The sequence below is a fragment of the Perissodus microlepis genome, chromosome 11, assembly GCF_051167445.1.
Source record: "Perissodus microlepis isolate ML-2025 ecotype Zambia chromosome 11, ASM5116744v1, whole genome shotgun sequence".
In the NCBI taxonomy this organism is placed as follows: domain Eukaryota; kingdom Metazoa; phylum Chordata; class Actinopteri; order Cichliformes; family Cichlidae; genus Perissodus; species Perissodus microlepis.
Window position 1 is genome coordinate 24,229,080 of NC_140471.1, and position 21,463 is coordinate 24,250,542.

A 21,463-nucleotide genomic window follows, 5' to 3' on the forward strand; every position below is an offset into this window, starting at 1 on the left:
TTTTCTTCACATACATGTACGGATGTGTGCCTTAAACGTGGCCGGTACGTGACGGGTTAAATTCTGCAGTTTTTTGCCTGATGCGCTGTCCCGGCTCTGAGGTGGCTGATAAGACTCCGAGCTGCGGGGTTTATCACCAACTGCACGCTTTACTGGGAACGAGGAGAGGTGTGAAAATATGTTACCTGTTAAACGGTCCCGGCGTGGAGCTCGGGCTTTGTGGATATTTATTGTTTTCAATATATATATATATATATATATATATATATATATATATATATATATATATATATATATATATATATATATATATATTACTCATCTTGTTTAAATTAAAATTCAAAAAAATTTCAGAAATGTAAATTGTGGATGGGGAAATGTTCATTTTTAACAACATGCAGGCTCATCTAAGCAGGTTTAACACAAAGACATACTTGATTAATTTAATTATTGCTGGTAATATAATCATTATATGGAAATTATATAGATATATTTATTTTAGTGTCTCGTGGTACTAGTTGTGTGGTCTATTGGGTAAATGTTCTGTTAAGACTTAAAAGCTTGGTTTATAGCTTCATTTCTCAGAGGAAGCCTTGGCCTACAGGCTGTCTCTGCCTTGCCTCTGCCTGCAGTCCTGCTCGTAAACTGTGGCCATTGCTGCACAGCATCAACACCCAACAAATCCAACCAGTCATTTTTTTTCTATCACTGCACAATTATTTCATCTTAAACATGAATATATCTCACATCTTTTCTTTCATCACCTCTCCTACCATGTTTGTCAATGCTGCACATAGCTCCACCAGCTCCCTCCTCCTCCACCTCCCCGCTCCTCCCTCATGTCCATTGATTTTAATGAATCTGACAGGTGCAAGCAATATGGTGGAAACCTGTCTCATCCTTTAGTTCACTGCAGCGAGCTTTGTAAGAAAATAGGTTGTCAGCTGCTACAGGCTTCCTCTACTAAATGGTACAAAAATGATACTCTCTGATTTTGCTTGGACGAGATCTTTGAATTTGTTTTGTTTTGTTTTTCAACAAGAGGAGATCTGCAGTGATGTTTCACCATTCTTTCTTTTGGTGAAGGGGAAACCTCCAAGCTCGTTTTTGACGTATGATGCAATCAAATGCACCATTTTCATCCACTCCCACATGTGTCTCTTGATGCAACAATACTTTTTTCTTTCTTTCTTTCTTTCTTTCTTTTTCTCTGCTCTGTGAAGGCAGGGTGCAGTACGTACTTCTGTGTAAACCTGCTTGAGCTCACTTGAGCTTGAGCTAGCTTGCCTACTCAGCACGAGGGGGACGTGACCCCGTGTTCCCCGTGCAAAGAAAACGAGTTAAGTGAAAATGAAGGAGAAATGATGGAGGTTAAAGACAGAGTTTGCTTTGTAGTTGCCCCACATTTGCAGTCACTGAAGGCATTTCCGCCTCTTTAAAGGCCATGGACAAAGATCTGACTGTGTCTCCCGTAAGCAGGGAGTTTGGCGTTTGAAGGAACAGGCACGGGCTTTGATTTCAGAGTGGGATGCATTGGCTTGGATTATATAAGATAAGGAGGAGGAGAGGATAAAAGAGACACGATAAGAGAGAGAGTGAGAGAGAGCCAGAGAAAATTCAGAGAAAGTGGCAAATGAAACAGCTGCCCTGAGACAGGAGGCATGGGATTCGGGTTGAGAAAAGTCATAGTGAGAACACAAAATGTAGCGGAGATACACTCAGAAATGACACCAAGCTGTCAAACAGAAGCACAGAAAGTTAAAGAAGGCAGCTGAAGAGGACAGGGTGAGTTGAACAAGGTCACGGTGGTAGAAGGTAATATCTGTAGATGCGAAAATGGTGACAGAAGTGAGAAAACAGAAGAAAAAACAAAAGGAGACTGAGCGGAGAGGCCAGTGAGGTGGAACGAAGACTGAATGAAGCTTGGGGAAAGGAGAGAGAAAGTCAGGCAAGGGTGGCAGATGGCATGCTAGTCTGTGCCTATGTTGGCATCCCACAGGGCAGTGTATAAATAAGATTATATTATAGCTTAATGCCCGTGTTGTCATGTGCATGCATGTTCATGCTCAGTGAAGCAGGCCTCGTCTTCTCATGTTTCGCTTCAAACGCTAAAAAAAACAACAACAAGATTTTTTTTTTTTTTTGGTTCACATATCCTGCACAGAAACACCAGATTGTCCGTTGCGACTCCCTGAGACCAACTGCTGAGGCAAACAGATGGACAAACGGTTCCCCTTTCGTTCTCTTCACAGCCAACCAATCCTACGTCTCAGATTGCTGGATTAATTAAATACTAACTTCTTCAAGGGTCAGTCTGGTTTCTTTTAGTTAGATGTCACAGTCAGTGCATGATGCAGCAGCTTCAAACAAAGGGTTCAAGCAGAAGAAAAACAAAGATGGGGACTGTTGTTATACAATTACAGTGTAATTTGAGTTTTAGTGATGAATGGACATCACTTATTCATTTGCCATGAGACAGTGTTCTGTGTGACGCAGCTCTGTTCCATATTTTATTTCAGATACAATAAAATCAGTGGGCTTTTAGGCTTTCTGCCCAGAGTGCTGTGTGAGAATGTGGCAGACACACTGCAGAGGGTTGCATGAGGCCTTCTGGGTAACAGCAGTTCTGGTTGTCAGATTAATACACTGTGAAATGCTAATTACTGTAATTAAATAATAAGGAACAACGAGAGCCTTTTTAGTATTAGGCTTTGAAGAAATATATTCTCCGAAGCCAGTTAGATGGCCGGCATACCGGAAATACACGATCAGCCTAATAGACAGTGTGAAGATGGCTGCAGGCTTCATCACTTCCAGCAGGAACGGGATGTCTTGTGATGTCTGCAGTGTTACAAAGCGACACTTTAATCCTTACTGCATGTTTATTATCTGCTGCTAAGTGTGACTGTGAGCACTGCAGGTGTTCCCGCCCAGGCCCCTCCTGGGCTTTGTAAATGAAACTGCAGCAAAAATCTCTTTTGCACAAACTGTCTTGATGTGCTGCCTCTGTGTAGCAGAAGGCACTTCACATCACAATAATCCCTCCAGTGTTTCAGCTGAATTCTTCCACAACAGAGACCTTTTTTTTTTTTTTTTTTAATTCCTATGGGAAAACCAGTCGAACTGTTACCCAGATCACCTTTATACTGTGGTCACATTCAGACATTCGGGCATGTTATCAATGAGCAGCTCTTGAAACTGACCCAAAGACATCTGGGCCTCATAAATATTTACATATTCCTAACAAGAAAGAGCCTCTCTTCAGGTTAGACCTTTAAGAAAAGCTTTAAAACATAAACCTAAAACCCTGATTTAAAGCTTATGTACAGATGCAGAAATCTCGAACAACCCCTCAGTGCTCTATGGTTTGCTTCAAAAATACAAAAAAGGGCAATAATTTATTGAAACATAAATTGTCATTTAGTACTTCAGTAGAATTGTAAAAGGCTTGAAAGTGAAATTCAGTGTATAATACAGCCTGAACTCTCTTAGGCAAGCTTTCTTATAATTTCTTTAAGTAGTCTTGTGGAAGGCTTCTCCAGACTTATTGAAGGACATTAAAAGCTTTTCTTTGGATGTTGGCTGCACATTGTTTCAGTGAGATTGAGATCCAGGCTCTGGGGAGGCCAATCAATGACTGATATCTGATATCTACCTGATATCTACCTGATATCTACCTACTTTTAGTGCATTGGCAGTGAGTTTGGGATCATTGTCATGCTGCAATAAGCTGTTTTATGGATTAAAATTAAAGAAATGGGAACAGATTATTTATTATAGCTATCATTTATTATTATCTGTATTACATTGTAATGTTGAGACACAACACTGGCTAATCCCTTGAGTTAGGTGCCTTTTTTATCCTTGGATTGAGTCATAGGATAAGTGTTAAGTAGCCTAACTAAAACCATTGAAATAACTTGAGATCTGAAAAAAAGGGTGGCTCAAGACTTTTTTTTATACAGAACTGTGTGCTATTATATCCTATTTTGTCAACAAAAGTTGCATTTCAAGCACCAATTTTGTGTAAAACCTGTAATTAGAACCAAGAAAATGAAGGATAAATTGAATATACAGGGACTCCAAAAGCCCCTGCATACATTCTCTTCGCAGACAGTTTTTTTTGGACGGTTAGATCTTTTCTAATTTAAGTCTTTACCTGTACAGAATAAGATAAAAGAGAGGAAAGGCACTTTCAGCCTTAGAGGTATTGCGTAGAGGTTCAAAACACGTTCTTTTACATAAATAATTAAACAAGGTCATACATATATTATGAGGTCAAAGATGTACACATTTCAATTTATCATGATCTTTTTAAAGTATATAGCTAGTGTGCTACTAAACGCTGCACTGTCAAGCTGTGGTCACTGCAGGTCTTTCCTCCTGGTCCTCCTGGGCTTTCAAACACCATAGGATGGTTATTTTTGCTGCAGCCCCCTGTTGCGTTGCTTCTGATGTGTTGGCATGAAAGCCAGCCATTCAAACCATCAATATCAACTGAGCAGTGCTGTAAATTTTACTCAGAAACCTCCACAGGGTCTCGTAAAAATCATCATTGTCTTGTTGATTTTCTGTTTTTAGATGTTTCCTGTTTGAGGCACTGAACTTAATCTGTTTTCATGATATCCAAGTAATTTTCCTACTTAAATATAAACTATGTTCAAGTATGAAGGAAAATAAGTACCTTTGGCTTTTATTGTGATTTAATCTGAACATAATTAATCTTCCCTTTTCTTTCCAGACGCTAAAGAATCGACTATCATGGGGACATTCAGAGTGATCGTGCTTAGCCTTCTGGTCACCACGGGTAAGGCCATTGTCAGCATGTTTTGTTTTTGACAAGACATGCAATTAGATGTTATATTAGTACATTTTATGCTATAAGAGGAATTAGAAATTTTTATTTAACTTTAACTGATGAAAAGGTTGTAAAATATTACTCATATCAGTTTAACTCTAATGCTCTTTTGTCTTTGTTTGCAGCTCTTTCTGCCCCCTTAAAAGGTAAAACGTGTGTCTGAGAGATACTTTTTGATTTGTCTCATATATATTGTGAGCTTTACTCTAATGTTTGTTTGTTTCTTTGCTTTATCCACCATAAAAACTAGCTGATGAGGAATCTTACACCTTATTCCACGGAGAGGATTTCCACATCCTACTACCCTCCCAAAATGTGGAGGTCACGTTTCATAACAAGTCTGCTCCTCGGTCAAAGGATGTGCACCTGATGAGGGAAGGCAAAGTGGTCCACAGTCGGCCTAAACTCGACCGCAGCAACACCCATCTCCTTATAGAGGCTGTGGGTGAGGGAGATGAGGGCGTGTACACCGTGAAGAACCTAGAGAAGCCAGACGATGTCAAACGCATGTCGCTTACAGTCCGAGGTACAGAATAACAAGACACACATTAAACACAGTGACAGAATTCCTAAAAACCCACAAAATCACACCTAAATTAAATACTTTTTTTACTGTATTTTTACAAATACAGTAATAATCACATAATTGATTGCCATAATTGATATAATAACATAATTGATACTTGATTAGGAATTAAGACGGTGAGTAAAACCAAGCTGCTACTAATCAAATGCACTTGATTAACTGATCATCAGTAAGTGTGAACACTTCTACGAAGGCAGAAGTTTGCAGGTCTGCAGCATCCAGGTGTTTAACACACTGCCATGGAGGAAAGACATCAGACAAGCATTGTGAGGTTTATTAGCGAGAAAGATTATTCACAAGTGGAAAAAAGTCAAGACAGTTGCCAATTTTCTCAAGAGAGCAAGCTTCAACAAGTTCACTCCAAGGTCGGAGACGCTCCAAAAAACCCAAGAGCTACATCTCAGATTGTACAGGCCTCGATTAGTTAGCATGTTAAATGTTAAACTTCATGAAGTACAATTAAAAGAGACTGAACAATTATGGCTTGTTTGGAAGGGTTGCCAGGGGAAAGCCTTTTATCTCTACAAAGAACACGGCAGCATGGCTTTGGTTTGCAGTGGCATCTAATCAAAACACACCTCGTGCCAACTTTCAAGCACGGTGGTGGAGGGATGATGATTTGGGTTTATGTTGCTGGTAGAGGACCTGGGCACCTTGCAGTCGTTGAGCTGACCATGAACTCCTCTGTATACCAAAGTTCTCTAAAGTCAATCTGTTTGATAGCTAAAGCTTAGGTGAAGCTTGGGTCAAGCAACAGGTCGATGATCCCAAACACAGCTGCAAATCTACAACAGAACGGCTGAAAAAGAAAAGAATCAAGCTGTTGCAATGGCCCGGTCAATGTCCTGACCTCAATGTTATTAAAATACTGCGGTGCATAAATGAATGCCAACAAACCTCAATGCTCTGAAGCAACACTGTAAAGAATAGTGGGCCAAATTCCTCCACGATGATGTGAGAGATCGATAAAGTCATGCAGAAAACAATTACTGCATGTTTTTACTAGTGCTCTAAAACAGCATCTGAACATCGCCAAAGACGATTAGTCACATACAATTTGTTAATATTTCCAAAACACAGACAGACACGCCTCCTTATCCCCACTAAATACCTTTAATACAGATTTTTGATACTAGGTATATGTTGCTGTTGCTACTACTTGTGCTTTCAATAATAATTTCAGCAGCTTAATAAACCTACTGTTAGCACATCCTGTTTGTCCTGTGAGAATTACAAGTTGCAGCAATGTTGACTCTGTAGAGATTAGACTTGCACACAAATGTGAAGAAGGCATTTTGGGCTGGGAGGAGGAGCGGTGGGCTCAAACCCAATATTGATAAAAGCGACCGTAGCGCAGCGCTGTGTACCATATGTTGAGAGTAAATGTGAAGTCAAGTGATGAAGAGGTATGTGTCTGTTTGTGTGTAGAGAGTGAAGCTGCCCTGCAGTAATTATGCAGCTCTTTTACCACCAACCCACTCCGCTCTCCTTCCCCGCCTGCTGGTGTCCTGTCGTTATCTCGTCTTTACTGTCTTTCACTTTATTTGGTTTGTATTACTTCCCCTTCATTCCTGTAACTCTGATATTTTTGGATCCTTTGTCCTCTTTTTGCAGCATCTGTCACATCATCCTTCCTGTTCTTTTTTACTCCTTTCTCAAATAAACTGTCACTCTGTCTCTGCTCATCTCTGTGAAAATTTCAGACAGTTTTCTGTCCACTTAATCAAGTGTTTTTCTCCGCTTTTATCTTCTAGATTGCACCGTTGAGCAGATGGTCAAATATGGAGACAAATTCAGTATTCATTTGTCGGGGGTGAATCCTCCCATCACCCTTGAATACAGACCCAGAGCTACAGAGGCCAGGGAGACATTTAAGTAGGTGATATTTTAACCCAAGAGAATATGTAATGACATTTTGCAACATTGATGTACATTCAGTGAGACAAAGGTAACAGGAAAGGTTGAGAAAAAGCTCCTCCTCTTTGACTTTCCCTCCTGCAGACCAGGTTTGGTGGTGCTGACTGCTGCAGGGACATCACCGGAGCGCTATCAGGGTCGCGTCAGCGCCGGCGGTCCTTATGTCACCCTCAGCGGTGTTACAGATGCAGATGAGGGTAGCTACACTGTCAGGGATAACAAAGGTGGTATTGAACGGAAAGTCTGTCTCAATGTCAAAGGTGAGAGCACATATGAAGACACCTCATGCCTATGTTCTTCTCCTACACTTGGCTTGCTTTAAATGAGCTTCTAACCCTCCCTCCCCTGCTGCCATAATGGCTTTTTAAAGACGGAAACATTAATGGGCTCCTGCGGGCTGATGCATTTCAGATGATCCATGGAGCTGTAAACAGACTTGGGATTTATTTATCAAATGTCCCTCCTTCTTTTCTGCCTCTTTGTGTCTCAGAGCACAAAGAGTTTGTGAAACTGCAACGCGGTAACAAACTGAAGATCAACCTGATACTCAACAGCTCCTTGGTGTACCTCTACTACAGCCCCAAGAGTGACTCCACACTGCGCCTGCTGCTGGACAAAGGAGAATTTACACCTGTAATTAGAGCCTTTTTCCCCCCACTATAGTCCAGCTATGACTCTTTCATTTTTGTACGTCATTTCTGTTCCTTGTTTTCTGCCATATACTGTTACGAATGTGGATGCTGATTTTAAACATGGCTTAAGTTTTAAATAAGGTCAGCACGTGTAATCTTTCAATTTAAGGCTTTTTTAAAATTTGTATAATTTCAGTGAAAGGGAATTTCTTTTTATTGTCTCGGAAACACAGCAAACCCAACCACCTGCTGTTTAAACCTGTTATTGTAAGGAACATCTTCACATACTGATGGTGATCAGGACAGTTAGTTTCAGATGGTGGGGTGGGGTGGGGGTGGGGGTGGGGTCTAAGTATCAGATAAATAAGGATTATTTTGAACTGAGATTCATACCAAAAAATATGGAGCAGAGCATGAAATGAGCATAAACATCCACTTTAATTTAATAATGTTAACAGGTTGGCTTTAACTTTAATAATTAAAACTGAGCTAATACATAGGTATTAATACAACATGATTAATGGAATTTATATTCACTCTATATGTAAAGGCAGACTGCACGAGTCGGTCCTTGATTTTATACACCTGAATTCAAAGATTAAAAGCTGCGGCTGATTATTTTTTATCCACAGGTATTGTATCTACACACTAGCTTCCATTTACAAATACCCTATATTGTGGTGTATAATATAAAAATATATACATATTATTATGCACAAAAGCATAAAAAAGCATTCATTTTTCAAACATATTGTAAAAGCAAATTTTATAAGTGCTATTGTAATTATGTTTGCGTCTTGTTGTTTACGACATTTACCCATATTCTTCTTCTCATTATTTGTAACCTGCTGAGTAATTGCAGCTTTTCTAAGTGCCTGTGCTGAAGTTCAGGCTGTTTTATAGCTGATAAATGCTTCAAACAGACTGTGTGTGTTGTTTATGTTATTTAAGAGCTAAATCCTTGTATCAGTCAGTAGGAATAGGTTTGTATTCCATTTCTCATCAGTCATTCATGTTTAATGTTTATTGCTCTAATCAGGATTTCTGTATTTGATGCCAAGTGTGAAAATGTTTGTTTTTTCATGGTAGGCCCAAACGGAGCTGGGTTTCGAGAACCGTCTGTCTCTGGAGGGCTCACTGGTCATTCTGGATGACGTCAATGATAAAGATGAAGGCCTGTTCACGATTAAGGACCTACAGAATTTTACTGTGTCTACTGTCTTCTTGGAAATGAAACGTAAGCAAGGAGCGGGGAAAACACTAATAGACTGGGTTGTATTGCTGTTTATGCTGGTAAAAGGTCATTCCATCTAAATTACACTGGATCTGAAAAATCCCCCTAACTGAACCCTACAAAGGGAGCTGATGTGTTTAAAGTCATGCAAAATGTTAGCTTCAAAATTCAAGTTCAAAATGTGTAAATTCAAATTTGGTGTTTTTTGATTCGCCTTATTTCCCTGAATTTTTAAGCCCTCAATGATAACATTTCTAACATGACTTTAAATTAGAAGACTGTGAAGACTGTCTTTGGATGACTGTTATGTTAGTTAGTAATTCTAGGTTGACCATAGGTGTGAAAGGGAGCATAAATGGTTAACCGTGGATGTGATCTTAAGTGTTTAATAAAAGTAAAAATGCTTAAAAATATGTAGAAATTAGACATTTTATATGCCTTACCCTGTTTTGACCAGCCACCTCTTCCACGTGATGATATGACCCTTTAAAGTTTACCCAAAAAATATCTTTTAAAACTTTTCTCCAGTGAATTATCGGAGAACAATAAGTCTACTCTGCACCATAGGCAATACGTTTTTGCTCATTTTTGCTTAGATTGTGAATTTAGGTGTGAATTTAAGCCATTTAAGCTTTTTAAAATTAAATGTGCAATTCAGCCCTTAAAATGTCATGTGGCCATCTCCTGTACCTGTGAAGTAATGAGGGCTGAAAACTTCTGGAATTTGTCTTCTGTATGCAAGTAATAGAATTTCAACACATCAATGAGAAGTCGGTTGAAATATTAATATCTGTTTTATGCCGTGTGTCCTTGTAGCCTATAAGCTGGAGACACTGTATGTGGCCATCATAGCCCTGCTGGGCCTGCTGGCTTTCCTTCTGCTGGTCTGCCTGCTGTCCTGTCTGATCAAAGTGAAGAAAAGGGCCAAGAGGGCTGCCGCCCTGGAGAAGATTGCCCAGAACGCTGGAAAAGAGGAGGAAGGAGAGGCCTTCAGACAGGTTGGAGAAAAAAATACACTACTGACAATGTGATGGAGAGCATAAGGATAGAGTGTGCTCGGATATAATGACAAGTTCTGCTCTGTGTACGTCTTCAAAGGTGGTCAAGAACATCACCAAAATGAGCGAGGAATCCAAGCATTCCCAGGCTGACAACACGGAGAAGTCACAGAGCACTGAGGTGGATATTAAAGTAAGGAAATGTGTTATTTCCCACTTAAAACTGAGTCACTGAGGTTTCTAATGATGTCTCAACTCTTATGCTGTTCTAAGCGTTTACAGAGAGTCGCAGCTTATTCAGAACGCTACTGCTAGAGTCCCCACTAAGATCGAGAAAGCGGATCACGTCAGTCCAGGTCTCAGATTTTTGCAGTGGCTTCCTATCTGACGAAGAATGGATTTTACACTATCACTATGATTTTCAAAGGCTTGAATGATTCAGGGCCAAAATACTTTTCTGATGTGCTGCTGTGTCATGAGCCGTTCTGACTCCTCAGGTCTTTTGGGATAGGTCAAGCAAACAAACAGCCAAACATGTCAAAGCATCTTTGAGCTTTGCCGTTTTTATGCGCCACATCTCTCGAACTATCTCCCAGAAAACCTGAGGTCTGCCCAAACTCTGTTCTTTTAAATCAAGGCTGAAAACATTTCTTTGCCACTGCATTTTACACCTTACCTTAAGTTACATTTGTTAAAACCTTGCATTGCACTGTAGCTTCGCTGTGACATGTACTCTCCTATTTTATTCGATTTTAGCTTATTATTATCTTCCAGTTTATTTTGTGGTTTTAAATCTTTTGTATATGTGCCTTTTTATGTCCCCTTTTTATATCTAATGCAACTTTGAATCAATTTGTTGTTAATAGACACAAACAAACTTGCTTGACCTTGTCTTCCTACCCTCAGGGTCTCGAGGTTTCCTCTAAAGAAGTTGGAGTTGGTAATCTAGAGACCAGTGACTCCGGCGTTGGCTTTAACACTGCTCTCCCCCTGGACACTGACACTGAGGCCCCTGATCAAATCCCTGACTCTGAGGCTGTAAGCATTTCTATTGCTCCTGAAACCAAACCAAGTCCTCCGCCTGCTGCTGAATCCAAGCCAAGTGCTCCACCAGCTGTGGAAATTAAGCCCAGTCCTGTACCTGAAACTAAAGTGACCCCAGCCCCGGAGACCAAGAAAACTCCTGATAAACCTGTGGAGGAAAAGTTGGATGTGCCCAAAGGAGCAGCTGTTAAACCTAGTCCAGCCCCAAGCCCAGAACCCCAGGCCGATAAAAAACCTGCGCCCAGCCCAAGCCCAGAGCCTAAACCAGCTGTTCCCAAAGCCACCACTCCAACACCTGAGAGTAAGAGTGCCCTTACTCCCACCCCTGAGCACCCCAAGCCAACCACACCAGAACCAATTACCAACGGCACGCCCGAACCTGGACCGGATTCCAAACTGAGCCCGGATCACGCCGATATTATCAAAGGCTCAGCTCCAAAAGCAGTCGCTCCTAAAACCCCTGAAGTGGAGCTGAAAGCTAGTGGTGCCATATTGGAGGCGGGCAAAGATGGCACGGTAGCTGAGGATTCAACTACTACCACCTGAGAAGTGCAAAAAACACAAAGGAAGCCCCACAGATCTTCTCCACCGCTCACCACTACTGTAGACAATCGAACACCCCTTACCAAATGATGAGGAAACCACTGCAGCTGGGGCGAGGACCTCGATTTAACATGTCTAATGCCTGAACACAGTATTACCTTGATAATCTCACTTATCTGTAACTAACACTTAAACCTTTGAGACTTTCTGGCTCAGAAACACTTCACATAACATGGCTTTTGATTGTTAAACATTTTAGTTGTACACGCCTCGCAGCCTTGTTTTTCTGTTCATTTTTAAAGTTAAACTGCCAAACTGCAAGTTCAATCCTTTGCAGAGTTTACAACTAAAATGTTTACTCCACATGAGGTCTTTTTCTAAAGTATCCTGAAAGGTTTACGACATTTCATTGAAACAGCTCACTACAACAGCTTATTTGACCCTAACTAACCATCATTTCTCATTTCGACGCTTGTTCCTCTAACAGCACATGAACAGCACATGGATGAAGCAGATAAAATCTTTCAGCTGGTGTCATCTTAAGCCTCTTAAAATATGTGATGGCACCGATATCATCAAAATGAACTAAAAACCCCATCAGATCACACTGCTGGTGAAGTTTTATACATAGCTCAATTTTGGATTTCATTCACTCGAGCCAGTCCTCTAGAAACATCCACAGTTCATTATCACATTAACCACACACGCACACACACTTATACTAAAAATACTAACCACATTATTTCTAGTCTTTGAGATTGAGATTCACACTCCCAGTGGAAATTTAAGACTATTAAATTGTGTTTTGCGGGCTGATCCCTCAAGTCCAGCTCATCCACTTTATTGTCTTTGATCTGGATTTCCCCATAGCTCCATAAAAATCCCAGCACTCTTACAATTTAATGGGAAACTCACAACAGCTAAAACTTCCAGCAGCTTAAAGGGACCACCCCGTGCCTGCAGTATGAAATATAAAATCAAAGTGTGTGGTAAGTTCACATAGTTAGAACATGATTCTTTTGCTCTTTTTTCCTTCATTCTTTCCTCTGCTGTTATCACCACCTTCTTTTTTTCTTTGCCCTTGTTCACTCTTCTTTTTTTGTTACTACGACCACCAAGGAGGCTATATGACTGATTTGGTTGATTGATTAATTTACAAAAGGTATTAGTGGATTCATGTCACAATTTTAAAAGAGCTGGGTTTGGTCCGTCTTAGAAGTGATCAGTTATTGAATGTCATCCAAATCTGGATCCAGGGACTTTTGAAAAAACAAATTCCTCAGCATTTTTTGTATTTCACCCCATATCGTCACAAATGAAAACTGCGAGACTAATTCGGAGATAATCATGCATTATGTAGAGGGGATTTTAGCCTCAGTGGAGGTCTTTCACTTCTCCTTCCTTTCTTTATCCTCACGCCCCTTTCTTCTTCTCGCTCATTCTGCTTTCATTTGCTTGCTTTCATTTTTGCTCGCTTACATAAATGCTGTAAAACTTGGCAGAAACTAAATATTTATGCCTCACTGGCTTCAAAAACCAGCAGTATGAAGCCTTCACCAAATCCATGACACTGTCTGTGTTGAGCTGACCTGGTATTCAGGATGTCCAGTCAATGCAATTTCAGCTGAAACTCTTTTGGTACTTATGGTAAAGAGGAGGTGTGTAGGTTTGTTTTAATGTGCACGTCCCTACTTCATGTTTTAACTGACCAGTGGCAAACCAGTGACTGTCAGTGTTTGATGCACACACTGACAGTGTGTACATCAAAAAAAGCATGTTGGATCAAATGGTCAGAGGAATGTAGGGAAACTAAAAGTAGATCCGTATACAGTCAGCTGGCCTTTCTTTATAGCTTTCCTTACTAAAAGAGTTTTCTTATGAGTAAATGAATATGAGGTGTTTTGTCAGCATCTGAAAAAGCCATAAAATGAGCTCGATTTAGATGTCAGATTTGATACCAAGAGCAACAGAATAAATAAACTAAAATTACAAAAAATACAAAATACAAAAATACAAAAATAAACTCAAGGTGCCTCAGCATTAGATGGGTTAACAGCATCAATAAGTCAGATGTATTACACATGGACAAAGGTCTTTTAATGTAATATGTGTACAAAGACGTATACGCCTGCTCTCCAGCCTGCATCTGTGTGGGAACCACAACGCTATTTGGCAGTACTAACAAAGCTCTTCATATAAATACACACAGATACAGACACACACATGTAAAACGCAAACATGGACTCCAGCCTTGTAAATACTGCATGTGTATGCAAGTGTAACCCCTCCCCACCATGAGGCTGAATGTTTTTAATGTGTCATACTTAATATTAAAAAAAGAAAATCATTTAAATTTCTCTACAAACTTAAATCTAATATATAAATATATATATATAATTATATAAATATACACACACATACTATATATACTAATATTCACTAATGTATTGAACTAAATCAACTTCCAAATATTGTAAATTCCCATCGAGACTGTATTAGCCCATTTTAGACCAGTTATTATCCGCTGCTGTCAGCACTCCGTATCTCTCACACTATTTACATATTAATAATGTTTAACCAGTGTCATTTACAGCATTGACTGCAGCATGCCCACGACACGTTCCGCTTCTATCGTCCAGACGTTGTGTCAGTGTGCGCGAATACAGGAGTGGTGTTTTTAATGTCGCCATCGTTGTGTGCGTTTTAAAGTTCGTATGCCTATGATGCACGTATCTATAAGTGTGCGTGTGATTTATGAGCGAGTGTGTGCTGAATCTATGCACAGGGAGTTTGTACAGAAACGAAACTCTTATGTGTGCTTCTCCATTTGTTGTGAGCAAAGTATCCATGTGCCTGCTTCAGTCGTCTTGCAGTGTGAAGAGAAAAAAACAAAAAGTGCAGTGTTTAAATCATGAGTGTGAATGTGATGGAAGCCACAAGAATATTGTAAAAACGTATTGTAACTCTGAGATATTCAAGTGACTCTTTGTCTTTGTTTTAGTGCCTAAAATGTATATTGGATAGTTGGCCTGTGCTCTGTCGTTAGCCGCATCCTAATGGCACCTTTTTAGTGAGGAGGATGTTCACTGATCCAGAATATGCAGTTTGCACACCTGAATGAACAAAGCAAAAATTGCTGGCTAACCTAAGATGTGTTAATGTGAAAGAAATGTGTGTGATCAAAGTGATTAGAGCCTGACTGACATATCACCAGAAAGATTTTTCTTCAGTATTACTCAAAATCTGTGACTGAGTCATAGAATCAGCAGGAAAGTGTTTACAGAGATCAACCCAGAAAGCTGTTTTCCTATAGACTTCTATAGGACCTTATGCCTTTTTGCAACCACAGCTGTCAGCATCTGGTAGCCTTCTGGTAAATAGCAGATTCAAGGATCAACGTTTAGAACGCAAAAATAAATAAATAAATAAATAAATAAATATATATATATATATATATATATATATATATATATATATATATATATATATATATATATATATACATATATATATATATATACATATACATATATATATATATATATATATATATATATATATATATATATATATATATATATATATATATATATATATATATATATATATATATATATACATATACATATATATATATATATATATATATATATATATACATATATAGATATACATATATAGATATAGAAATATTTCAACTGCATTGCCAAATTAGAAATAACCACACATGACAAATGGACAAATGTTGGGGAAATCTGTTTATGATTGATGTGTCTGAAAGAAAAAAGCATTTTTAAATCACCAAGTATTGCTTCCGGTCTTTAAACTCTTTTGTTGGTTGGGCTCTAAAAGAGATGAAAAGAGTCTGATTTAATTGTAGGCAGCATACAAGCAAAGCGTGTTTCCATTAACAGTGTCTATGGGTTAGTTTGGAGTTTGTGAGTGAGTTCATGATAGCAGCAGATGAATGACAAAGCTTTGTGTGGGTTTGGGTTATGTTGTTGTGAGTGGTTAATGAGAGGTGGCTAAAACTGCATTTCCACACAACGCCACTACTGTGTGCTGTCAGTGATTGCAATAGAAAGCCACTTAGAGTGAGTATGAGTGTGAGAGAGGCAGACGGTGAGTGGAAGGAAGAGTTATTACAGCTAATTGGTGCCAGAGGGATTGTGGTTTCATACCCATCTCTGATTAGAGAAAAAAAACCCACCACTTTTAAGACCACTGGTACTCCTTGCACTATGTGAGTTGTCTCTGCTCTGATCCTCTCTAATTCCTGCTCCTGGCCTGGTTGTGGTGTGATGTCCCACATGGTCTCTCTCTCTCTCTCTGTACTCCCTTTTTGCACAACACTTCACACAGATGTTTTGTAAAGACAATATCTTTATTTCATGTCTAAAGGAATACTAAGAATAAACAAAAGATTATGACATCTGCTGCCTTGCTGTCTTAGTATTTCTTTCTCTGCGATTAACAACCTTTCAGAAGGACAGTGCCGTCTCAGGGCTATCCCACCAAGCGGAGAGCTATCTCACACAATGTCAGCCGTGATTTGTTGTGGGGAACACGTGTCACTTTCTGACCACATTAATCCCCTCTGGTGCGTTTTGAGCTTCCATAGCTGCCCCAGGACACAGGACACAGAGCTATTTATATGTAGGCCAAAGGTAAGAACATCACAGCTCTGCTTACACCTGCTGTGGATCCTGAAGCTCCAGGTTGGCTGCAAATGACAACCTTAAAGAGTGAAGGAAAGTTACAGAAGCAGTTACCTGTGTTTATTTCATAAACTGAGTTTTTCCATTTATACCCTCTTTTACCAGGAAATAAGTGCATAATCAATGAGAGGGACTTTCTTTATCTTAACATGAGAGACATAATAGAATCACTGTAGCAACTATTAATTTTATTTTTGACTAATCTAGCTATTATACTTTTGAGTAAGATGTTAAGTAATCCAGTTGGAGAGGTGCTTTAAAAATGAAAAATCATGATGAAATCATTGGTAATTAATTCTGCAAATGTCTTAATGTTCGGTTCCAGCTGAACAGCTTCTTATAGGGAAGGGATAAAGATGTTCAGTGGTGCCGTATTCTTTCCATAATCTGTGTCACATGGGTTGTAGAAGGGAAACAGAGGTACCTCCACAGTGCCCATGGAGAAGGTGTAGATTGGTGCCATGGTAAGGGCATTATAAAAAGTCACCTCCTCCTTTTCACAGTCCAAGAACACGCCAATGCGGACGAGGCAGAGCGACACCTTGATCTTTATCGGGTCTGGGTCAGTGCAGGCTAGGATAGAGCCGCTCTTCAGTGCCAAGGTCCACAGGCCGTTGGAGGTGCCTGTGGCAGACATCTCCCCTCTTGGGACGTCTTCTCTTGCCACACCCAGCCTCCATGCCGTCTTGCTCCCAACCTCGACCTCCCAGTAGTGTCGCCCTGTGGTGAAGCCCTCACGGCCCAGCAAGCAGTAGTAATAGTGAAACTGCCGCGGGTTGGCCTGGAAGTCTTTTGTGTCTTTATCCTCATCGAACCAAACTGAAGTGCAGGACTGGGAGAGAGTCAGATTCGGGTGTGCTGTTTCAGGGTCAAAGGTCACTGATGTAATATCTAGAAATAGAAACAGATTGAGGACAGTGACTGAAGCTGCTTATTCACACGTGTATTGCATCGTATGAATGATGCTGTATGGAAATACTTGGGTAGAGGCAGCTTTTCATGTGTTTCCATATTCTGTACTGGACGGGACCGGCAAACTGGCCAGAGCGAACCTCTGTGTCCACCTCCGCTGGGAGAACAAAGCTGACCTGAGATCTGTTAGGACACAGAGGGAAGGACTAAATGGTAGGAGGTCCATCTCTAAGACAGTCTCACAGAGGCAAACTGATGCTAAACGTCCACACACACAGGATAAATGAGTTGAGAGGCAATGTCAAGATTCAGATTATTTACTAAAGTCACGCTATTGAGAAAACGTACCTTTTAATGAGATCTTGAATTTCCTACAAGAAAAGAATTCAGCCTTGATTAGTTAAAACAACATAACAGAGCACTTTTCCTCATAGAAAGCTTTGCATTTGGACACGTGTCTGCTGTTTGGTCTTTTGTTTTCTAAATGAGAAACTGCTTTTTAATCAAATCAATCAAATCTAATGTAATACTTACTGATCAAATAAGTGCCAGTAAAGTGGTGTTGTGTAAGGGTGGCCCTTTGTAAACATGCATGCTCTAACTGTGAAAGTGTTTAAAGAGGATGAACAATTATAGAAAGTTATTTTTACTCTAAGGCGAGTGTGTCAAAGGAGCAGGGTGGAAAACAGTGGCTCTAGATAAAGCACTGTATTACTGCTGCTCCTCACCACACACATAAACCCTGCCTATCAACACACCACAGCTTTGCAGAGTACAATTAGAGTCAAATTCATAAAAGCCCAAGTTTAATTAACAATCACACGTCGTGTCTTCTTATTCAGTGACACTCTTCCTCACTTTGATCAGCTTAGGACTGTCCTCCTCAGTCAGCTTGTTGTTGAGCACTGCGATGGCTTTTTCCAGGTCTCGCCCTTGCCCCGCTATCTTCTTCTCTCTCTCCTTCAGCTGTTTCAGTTGCTTCTGTCTCTCCCTCCTCAGTCGCTCCAGGTCCCTCCACTCCTCCTCATCCAGGAAGCGGTGGAGGTTCTGAAACTCTGCTCTGATTTCCCTTTCTAGGTCATCAAACCTGTTCTGAAAGATAAATCAGGGAAAATGGAAAGAAAGAAATTTAGTGTGTAGGTCAAACTGAAGGGTTTCTGTGTTTAACCAATGCTGGCTTCAGCACACTCAATTAGTCTGCAATAAACTGAAATAATTGTGTGTAAAAAGAGATAAAAGATAATGAATAAGGCGGGGATGGTACCTCTACTTCCACTGATTCTATGTATGTCTCTCTTTCTGCTTCTCTGCACTCATCTACCTCATGCTTGATTCTTTTAATAGCCTGGATGAGCTTTTCCTGTAACACACACACACACACAAAGGAGACATAACCTTGCAGATAAAATACAAAGAGAACAGGAATCCTACTGCAAATAGTTTAAAAAAACAGGAAGCTAAAAATAAAGAACGTTCAAGAGGTAATGTATCTGCTCTCAACTGTTCCAAACACAGCAACAGGTGGAAACCATAGAACTCGAAGCTTACCTTTTGACCACAGAGAAGGCTTTTTTGGCAGTTGTTGTTGGTGTCTTTAGTGTGGTTTTGGTACATTCCAGTTTTCTGTGTATAGGACAAAGCAGGAACAAAAAGACCTCTGTGAAATTGAAATAAGAGCGAAAGATGGAGTTAGAAGGAGAGAAACAAAATTAACGACATACAGCACAAACACATCAATATGGGGAGGGAGAGCAAAGGAGCGAGAGAGGGAAAACACGCATGCCAGTACAACGAGAACAACAGTGAGATACAGTCAGACTATTAGAGCAACGAGGACGTACATCCAAGCAGAAAATTAACAAGAGGAAACGTATTGACAAGCACAGATCAGCAGCCACAGCCTGACTCGAGAAAATATGGCTCCATTAAAAGTAAGGGAGGAAATGGAGGGGTGGGAGAGAGGCAGATGACTGGAGCTGCCAGGAGGGCTTGCTGGCTGGCTGGGTGGTTGGCAGCAGCGATTTATGGCAGCAGACACAGAGGAGTCTATTTCTGTCTGCCAGTGTCTTTGGAAACAACGAGAGGGGCGGCAAGTCAGTGAGATATTGTGTTTCATATTGGCAGTTGTTTTGCCTGGAAGGGAGACAGTGTGTGTTTATTTTTGCAAGGTGGCTCTCTGATATCTGCTTGATCTGGAAGGTGCATTAAAAGATGCTGTTTCGCTATCGGTGGCCTGCCGGGTTCTATATCGACTGCAAGGGGTGGCATCTTGAAATGTGCAGTCAGCGTTTCCATGCCCTTGGAGAAACACTATCTGCGCCCCACTGCTTCTTCTCACTTTCTGTCTTAAAAAAACAAATAAATAAATAAACCTCCCTCCAGCCTGTCCACTTATCCAAACTTTATATATATATATATATATATATATCTGCCTCACCCACACCCCATCAACTCCCCCACACACACTCAGGGGTCTGGCTGTGGGCTACGTGCACTGAAGCAGCATCTCTGCAAAATGTTCTTCATCTATAATTCATGGTGCTGGGCGCTGGCCAGTGACTGTGCTGAACTAAGGTTGAGCAGAAAATTCAGTGCACCGCAGCATGCGGCAGGTGGAGGGGACAGGGAGATTTAATAAAATGCAGAGTCTTGACGCACATGCATGCTACGTAACTCTTGACTGAGGATAAAGGTAGCTGTAAAGCATTGCTGGCTATCAAATTTATATATTTAGAATATAAAAGGATGTTTCATGAGCTTTTTAATCGCCATTGTGATCGATTCCTAATAAATCAGGTCTAGTTTCACAAACTATTGTGTTACAATACTAATACAGTTAATGCTTAATACATAGAAAAAAAACTACTACTAGTAATATATGTCTAATACTTTATACTAAAAGAAATAAAAGACATCTGATGCTTGCATTTGTTCATGTGGAACTTTTCTTTCTCTAAATGTGTATTTATAAAAGCTTGAAATCTGCACATATTTGATTTGGTATGGGTTTTACTCTGGATGCCCTCCCTAACACAATCCTCCCAGGGATTTGCGTCTCCTCTTCGTGTTTATTTATACATTTAGAAAAATTTGAGAAGTTCCCACCATGCAGAAAACAAGGGAATAAACACACAAGAGAGGATACTATGTCAAACCCAAGTTTGGGATGTCGGGCACAGAAAATGGCAGGGAGACATATCTAAGGGAGTTCAGCAGAACCCCAGTGCAAAAAGAGAGAGAGAGAGATGAGGAACAATATGAGGAAATTTGATTTGCAGGAATTCACATTTGGATTACTCCTCATAGGCCAGAGAGAAAGGTTCAGGCTACGGGAGACTGGGCCAAGGTAAGCCCATATTTTGGTTTTCTGCCCTACACTGTTCCTTTCAGTGACTACATACTTTTATAAGTTGCAACCAGAAAGTTGATCCAAGTCTGCATAACAGGTCTTTAAAAATGTGCACTTAAGAGGCTCAACTTAGTTCCCCAATGGGGCCGAAGTTTCCACTCCTGCAGATGGAAAATATTTTGTTTGAAACAAATGTTTGAAGGACCTACGCAACTTGATTTTAATGGTCAGGGAGAGAATAGTTTTAGAGCGCTGTGTGTGAGCCATCCCTAACTTCTCCCTAACTTTTGTGTAAAAACATGCAGACATAAATGAAAATTTTGAAACAAGAATTCTAATAAGCTTGATAATTAATATGCATGTAAAAAGGTATGACCACCTTTATTCTTCAGCACAGCCAGAACTCCCTGAGGCCAACTGTCCTGTAATTGAGAAGCCTTTTTGGATTAGTTTTCCTCTTCTTTAAGTTCATTCAGATCTCTTCTTTGGATGTTGCCTGCCTTTTATTCTACTCTTTGTCAAGATGATCCCGCACTGTTTCAATAATGTTGAGGCCTGGGCTCTGGGGAGGCCAATCTCTGACTGATAGTGTTCCATTGTGTGCGTTTTTTTGTTTGTTTGTTTTTTTGCTTATGCTTTCAATGCACTGGCAGTATGTTTGAAATCACTGTC

At 40.1% G+C, this 21,463-nt stretch overlaps 2 protein-coding genes across 3 annotated transcripts in view; one reads left to right on the forward strand and one right to left on the reverse strand.

The window, feature by feature from the left end:
* Positions 1–16,244, forward strand: part of LOC146377944 (uncharacterized) — a 16,477-nt gene extending 233 nt beyond the window's left edge. The window contains exons 2-11 of the mRNA XM_084943467.1: positions 4,742–4,807; positions 4,984–5,004; positions 5,109–5,384; positions 7,199–7,319; positions 7,446–7,621; positions 7,852–7,994; positions 9,083–9,230; positions 10,044–10,225; positions 10,326–10,418; positions 11,132–16,244. Of these exons, the coding sequence (XP_084799593.1) occupies positions 4,742–4,807; positions 4,984–5,004; positions 5,109–5,384; positions 7,199–7,319; positions 7,446–7,621; positions 7,852–7,994; positions 9,083–9,230; positions 10,044–10,225; positions 10,326–10,418; positions 11,132–11,815 (1,910 nt within the window). The 3' untranslated portion in view covers positions 11,816–16,244. The remainder of the gene's footprint in view (positions 1–4,741; positions 4,808–4,983; positions 5,005–5,108; positions 5,385–7,198; positions 7,320–7,445; positions 7,622–7,851; positions 7,995–9,082; positions 9,231–10,043; positions 10,226–10,325; positions 10,419–11,131) is intronic.
* On the reverse strand, positions 15,961–19,583 carry LOC146377945 (zinc-binding protein A33). Of its 2 annotated transcripts, none has more exons than XM_084943473.1 (7): positions 19,284–19,583; positions 18,991–19,065; positions 18,707–18,802; positions 18,301–18,534; positions 17,791–17,813; positions 17,510–17,625; positions 15,961–17,421 (listed from the first exon to the last, which is right to left on the reverse strand). In XM_084943473.1, the coding sequence occupies exons 2-7, from the start codon at positions 19,054–19,056 to the stop codon at positions 16,868–16,870; spliced, it is 1,089 nt and encodes a 362-aa protein (XP_084799599.1). In that variant the 5' UTR covers positions 19,057–19,065; positions 19,284–19,583; the 3' UTR covers positions 15,961–16,867. The 2 variants fall into 2 exon arrangements, with proteins under 2 accessions (XP_084799599.1, XP_084799598.1); XM_084943472.1 differs by having other exon boundaries at positions 18,991–19,099; positions 19,284–19,580.
* Positions 19,584–21,463: the final 1,880 nt, after the last annotated feature.

What these genes read in the sequence shown, in the direction of transcription:
- LOC146377945 (XM_084943473.1), bottom strand. Translation starts at nt 19,056, where the DNA reads ATGTACCAAAACCACACTAAAGACACCAACAACAACTGCCAAAAAAGC. An exon ending in GCCTTCTCTGTGGTCAAAAG is followed by an intron (nt 18,803 to 18,990) that starts GTAAGCTTCGAG and finishes TGTGTGTTACAG; the next exon opens with GAAAAGCTCATCCAGGCTAT. An exon ending in GAAAAGCTGCCTCTACCCAA is followed by an intron (nt 17,422 to 17,509) that starts GTATTTCCATAC and finishes TTCTATTTCTAG; the next exon opens with ATATTACATCAGTGACCTTT.